Below are 11,467 nucleotides of genomic sequence, written 5' to 3'. Positions count from 1 at the left end.
TATAATACACATCCATTTGTTCACTAATCAATAAAAGAATTTCTTCTCTTGGGAATTTGAATTTTTTTTACATCAAAATGTTCATAAAATAAAACAAGCTAGATTATACAAAAATTATTTCTAAAATTATTAGAAAAAAAAAAGAAATACAAAAATTTAACAAATTATAAAATTAAAGTTGGAAATTATAAGTGTCCAATCTCATACGTATATGACACACCCCGACCGAAATCAAGGTGTGAGCTTTTCAAAACCATTTCAATTATCAAAGATAGTAACCACTCGCCGTAAAACTTGTATAATTTCCCAGAAAATAGAATACATCTGTATATCAAAACCATGCTCAGAATAGCAAAATCCACATATATGCCATGTCGAATATCTCAGTGTAAAAATATGTAAGCCAGGTGATAAAAATCAATGCAAATGATATGTCAGCCGAAGTCACTTAACGTGACCTGTACGGCTGAATCTAGAGCTCATCCATCTAGCAAAAAAAAACAAAAGCCCACTCACACTTTTTGTTTTGCGCCATTCCAGGTTCTAGTTAGGAGTGTTTTTTGATGGCTTGCGAGGAATCCACGATAGCTTTGATAGATTATCACTATTGTAGGATTACCTTTGGTGTTGTATAATTAGTATTCGTCTTGTTGGACTACACTTAGGCTACTTATGCTCTGGTTGTGAATTCACACTTATTTCGTCTTGCACCTTATCTTATCTAGTGCTTTGATACCAAACTGACACACCCCGACTAAACTTAAGATGTGACAGCTAGCACACCCTAATTTCGATCATGGTGTGTCATATAAGTGAATAGTGCAAAAATACGAGGCTAAATTTTGTGATTTTAGCTTTGGGTTAGAGATAGCCTAAATAACCAAAAAAATAAAAAGGTTTAGGTTGCAAGTAGCCAAAATAGTTCATGTTGTAAGTAACAGAAAAGGTTCGAAATAAAGGAAAGTTTTCAAATGCCAAAAACCGCTAGGGTTTTGAATTCTACAGTGTAAGTTATTCACCGTCGACGTCGACCATGATTCCGGTCTGCAATTTCAAGAACCTTCGATTAGGGTTTTCAACATTTTCTTCTACATTTGCTTCCAAATATGTAAAACCCTCACACTTCCTTCTTCATATTCAGATACTCTGCAGACAGTTGACCTCAAAAATCCCAGAAACCCACCACAGTTTCACAGTCAATTACCTCATAAACTCATGTGGGCTGTCCCCAGAAGGTGCGATTTCAGCATCTAAGTGGGTCGAGTTGCGATCCCCCAAAATTGCAGACTCCTTTCTGTCCTTCCTCAGAAACCATGGATTCTCTGCAACCCAGATCTCGAAGGTGGTCAGGTCCTGCCCACAACTTCTTTACTCCAATCCGGAGAAAACCCTTTTGCCAAAGCTTGAATTTTTCAGGTCGATTGGAGTTTCAAGGGAGGCCCTTGCAAAAACTCTCGCACATAATCCACAGATTTTGGCTATGAGCTTGGAGAAGCGGATTACACCCACTTATAATTTCCTTAGGAGTATCATTTCTGAGAAGAACTTCGTTGCCTTTTTGAAGGGCGGTTCGCAGATTTTCTTGGAAGGGCATTCGAAGAATGTGGCACCAAATATTGAAATTTTGAGAGAATTAGGTATGCCCCAATCACGTATTTCTCTGTTGCTAACTCATTTTCCTACCTGTTTATTACGAAAGCCTGAGGATGTTGGCAGAGTTGTGGATGAGGTTAAGCAAATGGGCTTTAATCTGGAAAAATCAATGTCTGTGATGGCAATAAAAGCGTTGTGTAGTAGTAATAGTAAGTCCATATGGAATCGTAATTCAGAAGCTTATAAGAGGTGGGGTTGGTCTGAGGATGATGTTCTCACTGCTTTCAGGCAGTTCCTGCAGTGTATGACTAAGTCGGAGAAGAAAATAGCGCAAGTAATGGAATTGTTATTGAACAAGATGGGATGGCCGCTAAGAATGATTACCAAGTACCCGGTGGTCATGAGTTTTAGTTTGGAGAAGAGAATTATCCCAAGATGTAAGGTTGTAAAAGTTTTGCGGTTGAAGGGATTGGTAAATATTGAAAACCTGAGTTTGAGTACCGTGTTCCTACCAACGGAGAAGAAGTTCTTGGACAGATTTGTGACCAGATATCTCCACCAAGTACCTCAAATTGTGAGTGTGTATCATGGAAATGTTCGTATCCAGGGTGTGTGATCTCCATTCATATTTTGCTGGAGCAGATTCACTTGGTTGCCAGTGGCTGAAAATATAAATTCGTTGGTTGGTCTTTCACTTCTCCGCTGCCTAGCTGCTTTAATTGTATATTCTATCATATTAGAACACCAGCTTGGCTTTTGTTGGTATGGAAAAATGCTTTTGAACATAGTCTTGCTTCTATTGGTGTTTAACTATTTAAGAGAGGAGTGAAAAAAACCTTTTTGTTTCGTCTATTCAGATCAAAGGTATCCATTCATACCAAAAGAAACAAATGCGCACAAACACACACATAGCTCATGGCTATTGATGGTCTATGTAATGAAGAGTCATTTCTTTTATCGTTTGTCACTGGGGATGAATAAATCTATTTTAACATGTCTGAGTACGTTCTTATCTAAAGAGTGGTATGCTGTTACAACGTTACTTGTTTATTGTTTCAACTCTGTAAGAAAAACATGTTCAATAAACTTAAAATTCTCTTTCAAATAGTATATAAAGAGCTACAGGTCATGAATGAGTGCTTATTTGATTTTCCCGTTGTTAGACTGTGCTGTACTTACAATAAATGAAGAATAAAATACTTTGTAAGCCCCTCAGTTTTTTTTAGGAGCCTATGATGCTGGATTTGTAGGACTTGCAGGTTTTCTTCATGCTGTGAAGCTACCTTCTCTACTGAAGGTAACTTAGCGGTTTGCCCTAATTGTTTTGGAGGAAAAACTAAGGTGGTTTTTTGTTTTGGCAGTGGAATGGGGTGGAATGAAGTGTGTTTTTTTCGCTTTGTGAAGATTCTTTGTTTCTAGGCTCTTCTTCTTCCATGTCATCCAGAGAGTAATTCCTTTCACTTTTCCTGAACCATGGTGTTCATACAGTACTCTTCTCCCCAGCGGATTTTCATATTTAACAAGTATTGTATTTATAATTTAATACACTTGTACAGCACCACCAAGCTATATTTGCATGTCAGTGAATACGATATGATTCAGAATCCTGATTTTTTGCAGCTCTTTATCAATTTTCTGGCATTACTGTGACAATTGATTAGTAGATTCAATCTAGCCGACATATCATACTGCATTTGAAGATTTTTTTGTAGGGGGTGAGTTGCCTTCATAATCTGGAGTGTCCTAATAAGCTGAGTTGCTTTCGGGTTGGAACTTAAAAGGTCTTTAAGGAGTGTCCTAAACCCTAAATAAAAGCATACATCATTTGAGTTGGTTGCTTTTATAGTACATATTACTACTAGTTTGCTTGTATATGGTGCCCTCAGCCTGTATTGACAAGGCTATCTACTTGCAGGTGTGGGTAGTATGTTCATAGCGAGGCTACAGAAGGCGAGCGAGGGCATCCTAGTCTATTGGTTACTGGTAAGCTATTATAATTGTACCTTAGACGTGGATTCAAGTCTTATACACTTCAATTATCTCCATCCTAATTAATCGGTTGTATGAATCCCAAAATGTCACTGGGGTCGGTTTTAAGCCAAGCTTTCCTCAAAAGAAATTCAAAGTAAATTCCAAAATGTTGTGTGAAATTCCTTTGTATTTTGGTGGGTGCACGCACGGACGCATGTATGTGGCAGTTAATGTGCACATTAGGGTTTTGGATTGGAAAGCCAACCATGTTATAAAACCCAATAGGACAATGCAATGTTTAATGTGACTGAAACGTTTATACATGTGAATATATATATATACATATATATATATATTATTGTATTGTATAGCAGGCTTAATGGGATCTTTATTTAAATTGTCTATGTTTTCAACAAACCATTTGTATGAGGCAGAAGATATATTTACATCTACATTCAATAAAATTTTAAAATTCTTCACCACTTTTTTTAGTGATAGGCTAACCTAAAAAACTGAACACGACCCGAATAAAACCGAACCCGATAATTCCAAACCGTTTGGTAACTGAAATCGAAACTTGTCGCAAGTTTTGGTATGGTATTTGGTTTCCATTAAGGGTTTGTTCGGTAAAATCGAACTAAACGGAAATAGGTTTTAATATAATTTAATATTTAGTTGAAGTAATACTAGTCGTTGGATTTTGTGAGATTGGATCTTAATTGTTCGTTTAAACTCAACTCTCTCTCTCTCAATCTCACCTCAGTATCTTAGCCCTTCTCTTGACTTCGACACCCTTTCCCTCGACCTCCCTACACTTTCTTCTCCGGTGTCATAACTTCGGCCACACCAAACTAGACCATAGTGACCACCAACCACACCCCACACCTCGCCCTCATTCGAACCGTAATTGCGAAAATCTTGAACTCAGACCTATCTCCTCTTCGCAAGCTTGAACCCAAAATCTTGAACCCGGACCTCTCTTTCCTTTTCACAATCTCAAACTCAACCACCACCATTAGTTTGTCGGTTGTCTCTCTCCCTCTCGTTCTAAACAATGGGCAACCACCACCCTTTCGTCATGCTCGTCTCTCTCCTTGAAAGTAAGTCTAAATACGAATTATGAAATTGTGAAATTAAGGATTTTGATTGTGAATTGGGATGAATTTTAGAATTTAGGTTTTTAATTTGGGATAAATTACTAAGGCATGGCATGAATTTCAGGGTTTAAAGATTTGTGAATGGGAATTAGGGTTTTAATTTTAAAATGAGGATTGAATTTTAGGGTTTTAATTTGGGATAAGTTATCAGGGAACGAGTTGAATTTCAGGTTTAAGAATTTCATTGTTGTTGTTTCTTGTTTGCAGTTTGAAGCAATTAGAATCCTCCAGAAATTTCTCATTCCTTTTTTTTTTTTTTTTTTTTTTCAATATCTCGTTATCGAACCAACCCGAATTACCAAAATTATTTCGGTTTTACCAATTTCGGGAAACCAAAAATTATGGTTTGGTTTTGGTATAGGTTTTCAATTTCCAAACTTGTTTAGTTCAGTTGCCAAACTGAACCCGGTTTCTCGAAATTTGGTAAAATCGAATAATTTTGGTAATTCGGGTCGATTCGGTAAAGATATTGAAATAAAGAAGGAATGAGAAGTTGTTGGAGGATTCAAATTGCTTCAAACTGCAAACAAGAAACAACAACAATGACATTCTTAAAACCTGAAATTCAGCTTGACACGTCTCGATCCCAATGTCCAGGGGACATCGGGATGGCCACGTGCTAGTCGACACCCGAGGGTGACGCAAACCATTTAATGAATGCATATGTCGAGAACATGTCAAACATGCATATAAATTTCGCGTGAATTACGCAATATAATATTCAAATGCAAACCTTACCAAAATAATTTAATAATATTCAAACGTCAAATAAATGATAATAATAATGCATGACATGTACGGAGCATATATCTAACTCAGAATACAAGCAAAAGTTGTTATTACAAGTGATGTCAAAGCAGAGAGGATGACACGATGTCACTGGTAGGGGAATGCCTTGTAGCTCGGATCGTATGCCTCGTTTTTATGTCCTGAGGGGAGCGCAAAACAAACATGAGTGGACCAAGTTGATATATAAGTAATACTGAAACAATTATTCATCAACGTACTAAATCCTAAAGTTTTATGAAAACTTAATAGTATAATATGTAATAGGTTCCGAAAACCCTAGCATGCCATAAAACCTTCAATAAAACATATATCATATATAGTGTGCTAAATAGTGGTATCAGTATCGTCCGAAGGCATAGAAAACTCTTTATTCGCCTGTAGGCTCCTACAGCATGCACCTAAAGGCATATAAGTATCAATCGCCCGTAGGCTCCTACAGCACCCACCCAAAGGTATATATATGTATCATTACCTGTAGGCAGAACAGTGACCAATAGATAAGCACAAAACATTGAATATAATTTTTCCATAATAAGTATATATTTCAACGGAGCTTAGTAGCTCAAACATCATATCTCAAAAATATCTTCGTAGTATATAGTCATTCATCATATATACTACAAAGAACATGAAAATTGACAAGGTATGGTATTCCAAAATATTCTCAGTAAAGCATGATATCTCATAAAGTGTAAATCTAATTTACTCATAAATGTTTCATAAAACATAACCACTAAATCATGCTTTTCATATTTGCATTTCTAATATTAAAATATGCATTTTAGAAAGGGTCCACCCACAAATACTCCTTCATCGAAGAGTTGTGTGAAATAGGTAAGACGGAAATGTCGCTAATAATCGCACCTAAGCACATAAATGGTTCAATTAATAAAACTCTACCATAACCATTGAATTTCGAAAAAATGAGACGTTGAAAAACATAAGGAGGGACCTTGGGTACCCCTACGAGCCGTCGTAAGGTGGTGGCCCTGACGACCACACTCGACCTCACGCGCAGCCGAAAAGTTAGTCGAAAAAGTCGCCGGTTCTGCCGTGATCGCTGCCATGGATAGCAGTGTGTGTGCTTCACGCGCCCATGCGTGGCCTGGGTTCCTAGGATCCGATTGGGTTGGGCCGGATCTGGGCTTGGGCCTATTGGGTTTGGGTTTGGATTCGGGTTCGAGTTCAACAGGCCGAATGCTCGAGTTTGCACGGCCCGAAGGTCTGGTTTCATTTGGGTTTTGGGTTGAGTTAGGTTTGGGCTTAAAGGTTATTAAGTTAGATTTCACATAAGTTGGGGCTTGAAAGCCTGGCCCAAGGGTTTGGGCCCAAAGGACCTGGGTTGCCGAGTTTGGGTCGTTTGACTCGGTTTCAACGAAGAAGGAGGCCGAAGTTTCCCGAGCTCCGTTCAACTCCGATTCTCAACCCTAAGGTGCAATTTAACTACCAAATTGAAGTGCAGGACGATAGGAAGAGTTTCGTACCTATATCATGCCGTGAGGTGGCCGGAGTCGGTCGGATTTTGGCTTGAAAGCCACGGGGCTTGCTGAAGAAGTTTTCTAGGTTTTCTTGGGCTTCACAAAGGGGGGAGAGAGAGAGAGGTACCCAACACGGTGGGCGTGGTGGTGTCATTTCCACTGTCGTTGACTCAGTTTTGGGTGTGTGTGTAAATCAGGGAGAGGGAAAGAGGGTTGGTGTGATAGAGAAAGAGTGAACTGAGAGAGAGCTTGGGGGAGATAATAGATAAGGAGATATGAGGTGGGGGTGGTGCCACGTGGCAAGCAGAGAGAAAGAGGGAGAGAGTTATAAAATAATAACAAAAAATCTAAAAAAGGAAGGCGATTCAGATAGGGTAGGAGGATAAAGGGCATAATGGTAATTTCCTAATTTCGTTAATATGAAATTACACATAATTTGGGATGGGGTTTCACACAGCTCGTTCCCTAATAACTTATCCCAAATTAAAATCCTGAAATTCAATCCCCATTTCAAAATTAGAACCCTAATTCCCATTCACAAATTTTTAAACCTTGAAATCCATCGCATGCCCTAGCAATTTATCCCATATTAAAACCCTAAATTCTAAAATTCATCCCAATTCAAATCAAAATCCTTAATTTCACAATTTCATAATTCGTAATTAGACTTAATTTGAAAAAGAGAGACGAGCATTATGAAGTGGTGGTGGTTGCTTGCTGTTGAGAACATGAGGGAGAGAGACAACCAACGGATTGGTGGTGTTGCCTCGGTTCGAGATTGCAAAAATGAGAGAGAGGTATGGGTTCAAGATTTTGGGTTCAAGCTCGCAAAGAGGAGGGAGAGGTTTGGGTTTAAGATTTTCGTGATTGCAATGCAATTGAAGACAATGTGTAGTCTGGTCTGGTGTGGTCGGCGTTATGACACTGGAGAAGAAAGTGAAGGGAGGTCGAGAGAGAGGGTGTCAAAGTCAAGAGAGAGAGGGGTGAGATCGGGAGCGAGAGTTGAGTTTAAACGAATGGTTGAGATCCAATCTCAACAAAATCCAACAGCTAATATTAATTCAATTAAATATAAAGTTATAATAAAAACTATTTAAGTTCGGTTCGATTTTACCAAACAGACCCTTAATGAAAATCGAATACCATACCAAAACTTGCAATAAGTTTCGGTTTTAGTTACCGAACAATTTGGAATTATCAAGTTTGGTTTTATTTGGGTTGGGTTCAGTTTTTTTTGGGTATTTTTCCAGCCCTAGTCACTAGTAAAGTAGTATAGAATTTTACCATTTTACTGAATGTAGATGTGAGAATATCTTCTGCTTCACTCATAATCTATTATACAAATGGTTTGTTGAAACAATGAGTGGCTTCCATTTAGTTGAGAATGGTCCTAGAGGTATACTATTAATTACCACACATGTATTCAGTTTGTGGCTTTCGCTTGTTGCTTTCACTTTCCTTTTTTATGAAATTTTAACTTTCACAAACAATGAATGGCTACCATTTAGTTGAGAATGGTCCCAGAGGTATACTATTAATTACCACACACACGTATTCAGTTGTGTATTGCTTTCACTTTCTTTTTTTTTTTCTTTCTAAAATTTTAACTTTCACAAACAATGAATGGCTTCCATTTAGTTGAGAATGGTCCCAGAGGTATACTATTAATTACCACACACGTATTCAGTTGTGGTTTTCGCTTATTGCTTTCACTTTCCTTTTTTCTGAAATTTTAACTTTCACAAACAATGAATGGCTTCCATTTAGTTGAGAATGGTCCCATAGGTATACTATTAATTATCACACACATATTCAATTGTGGCTGTTAACTGATGAGGTCGCAAAATCTTGACCTATTAATTGTCATTTTACTACTCTCAAATATCATGAAAATTTTGTACTTTGTTACCCTTAGATTTTTTCGTTGAATTTTGAAGTTTTATGCCTAAAGTTACGTTTTGCTAAACTTTCATTAGCTTAGGCGTGAAAAACTTTGTTAAATTATGATGTGACATTTGACAGGACGTTGATTATATAGAAACGTGATAATAATAAAAAGAAGTCAAAGTTTTATGGGAGATTTAACAAAACATTCCTGGTATTATTCATTTTTAACGAAAAATTACATTTATACATTTTCCTGATAATATTCACCATACATTTAAGAATAACTATTCATTAAAATGGAAATTTTTTTAAACTTTTCGTTATCCTAAATTCATTGGTCAATTGCTTGAACTCTTAGTCTTTTGATGCGGTAGTACCAAGTGCTTTTTGATAAGTCATTAGTTGATAAGACAGAAAGCAATTAAAGATCAAATGGCAGAAAGCAATTAAACATACGCAGATTCAACCCCATCAATGGTTTTGCTGTGATTTTAGTTTAAAAAAAAAAATTCAAATCTCTCTCTCTCTCTCTCTCTCTCTCTAAGAAAGAAACACAGTTGCAAGCTGCAACTAACAATCGTCTTTCGTTTTGCAGCACACTTTGTGTAATTGCTAAGATTACAACTAATTAATTAGCATTAGCTATAAGATTTAGCTGTTAATTTATGGCCAGAGATAAGCAAGCGGCAGTGCTTAATGCACTTGACGTTGCCAAGACCCAATGGTACCATTTCACAGCAATCATCATAGCCGGAATGGGATTTTTCACAGACGCCTACGATCTCTTCTCCATCTCCTTCGTCATCAAGCTCCTCGGTCGTATATACTACACGAAGCAAGGCGCAGCGAAGCCCGGCACGTTGCCTCCCAACGTCTCCGCCGCTGTAAGCGGCGTTGCCTTCTGCGGCACTTTGGCCGGACAACTCTGCTTTGGATGGCTTGGTGACAAGTTAGGCCGGAAGAAAGTTTACGGCGTAACTCTCATGCTGATGGTGTTCAGCTCTATTGCTTCGGGGCTCTCTTTTGGATCTTCGCCGGAGGGTGTCATGGCAACGCTTTGTTTCTTTCGCTTCTGGCTTGGTTTCGGGATAGGTGGTGACTATCCCCTTTCAGCTACGATCATGTCCGAGTACGCTAACAAAAAGACTCGCGGCGCCTTCATCGCTGCTGTGTTTGCCATGCAGGGGTTCGGAATTCTGGCTGCTGGGATTGTTTCTATAGTTGTTTCAAGCGCGTTTGATCGCGCATACAAGGCACCCCCTTACTCCGTCGATCCAAATGCTTCTCTTGTTCCTCAAGCGGATTATGTTTGGCGTATTATTTTGATGTTTGGAGCCATCCCTGCTGCTCTTACTTATTTCTGGCGATTGAAAATGCCGGAGACAGCTCGGTACACTGCCCTTGTTGCCCGTAATGCAAAACAAGCTGCATCGGACATGTCCAAGGTGTTACAAGTGAGTCTCGAAGCCGAAGAGGTTAATGTCAAGGAAGATTCAGACAACACATTTGGCTTGTTCACCAAGGAATTTGCTCGCCGACACGGGCTTCACCTCCTTGGTACCACCACTACTTGGTTCTTATTTGACATAGCGTACTACAGTCAGAATCTTTTCTAAAAGGACATATTCAGCGCAATCGGTTGGATTCCAGCCGCAGAAACCATGAACGGTATTGAAGAGCTCTACACAATTGCAAGGGCACAAACACTTATAGCATTGTGCAGTCTTGTTCCGGGGTATTGGTTCACGGTGGCATTCATCGATCGTATTGGAAGGTTTGCGATCCAATTAATGGGTTTCTTTATCATGACAGTATTCATGTTTGCCCTTGCAATTCCTTACCATCATTGGACTTTGAAACCGAACAGAATAGGGTTTGTGGCATTGTACTCCCTTACGTTTTTCTTCTCCAATTTTGGACCCAATGCCACTACCTTTGTTGTGCCAGCAGAAATCTTCCCAGCGAGGTTGAGGTCTACTTGTCATGGAATATCAGCTGCAGCAGGAAAGGCTGGAGCTATAGTAGGCGGCTTCGGGTTCTTATATGCTGCTCAAAGCACGAACCCAGCGAAGACAGGCGCAGGGTACCCACCTGGTATTGGTATGAAGAATTCTCTTATTATGCTTGCCACCATCAACTTCTTTGGCATGCTGTTTACACTGTTGGTGCCTGAACCAAAGGGAAAATCAATCGAGGAGTTGAGTGGTGAGACTGAGTAAGAATGGTACGAGATCCTGGTTTCACCACGCAACTTGGTCCAGACTCCGCGGATGGGGACAGCCATTTCTATATATAAAGCTTTACATGACAAGTTCAGTGTTGGTTATGTAGGGTTACAATATGCAGTGCAAAATTAAGACATGTAGTTGCTAGTTTCATTAGAAATCTTAGAATACTTGGAGCCCAACTCAGGCTCGCCTATGTCCTATGTAGATTGCAGCCCCTGAAGTTGTGTAGTATCACTCGTATGCGCAACTTTAACTTACTAAACTAGAATTATTTGTACCGCATTTATTGAATACATCTCTTGTGAAGTGTCACTCAGGTGGAAGATGGCTCCCCGTCAAGCTATGCTGGCCGTGACTCCTCTAA

At 38.9% G+C, this 11,467-nt stretch overlaps 1 protein-coding gene and 1 pseudogene across 7 annotated transcripts; both read left to right on the top strand.

Annotated features, from left to right (window-relative positions):
* Positions 1 to 933: 933 nt before the first annotated feature.
* On the top strand, positions 934 to 3,932 carry LOC103961876 (transcription termination factor MTERF15, mitochondrial-like). 7 transcript variants are annotated; one of them, XM_009374519.3, is made up of 3 exons: positions 934 to 2,275; positions 2,955 to 3,040; positions 3,509 to 3,932. In XM_009374519.3, the coding sequence occupies exon 1, from the start codon at positions 1,034 to 1,036 to the stop codon at positions 2,207 to 2,209; it is 1,176 nt and encodes a 391-aa protein (XP_009372794.2). In that variant the 5' UTR covers positions 934 to 1,033; the 3' UTR covers positions 2,210 to 2,275; positions 2,955 to 3,040; positions 3,509 to 3,932. The 7 variants fall into 7 exon arrangements, with proteins under 7 accessions (XP_009372794.2, XP_048426349.1, XP_048426348.1 ...); XM_048570392.1 differs by having other exon boundaries at positions 3,214 to 3,932; XM_048570391.1 differs by adding an exon at positions 3,214 to 3,308 and having other exon boundaries at positions 934 to 3,040.
* A 2,334-nt stretch (positions 3,933 to 6,266) lies between these two features.
* LOC103961874 lies at positions 6,267 to 11,392 on the top strand (annotated as a pseudogene).
* The last annotated feature ends 75 nt before the right edge of the window (positions 11,393 to 11,467 follow it).

The sequence above is a fragment of a genome, unplaced genomic scaffold, assembly GCF_019419815.1.
Source record: "Pyrus x bretschneideri cultivar Hongxiangsu unplaced genomic scaffold, Pyrus_bretschneideri_v1 Contig52, whole genome shotgun sequence".
Taxonomy (NCBI): domain Eukaryota; kingdom Viridiplantae; phylum Streptophyta; class Magnoliopsida; order Rosales; family Rosaceae; genus Pyrus; species Pyrus x bretschneideri.
The sequence above is the reverse complement of the archived record's forward strand: the minus strand, read 5'-3'. Positions and strand labels throughout refer to the sequence as shown.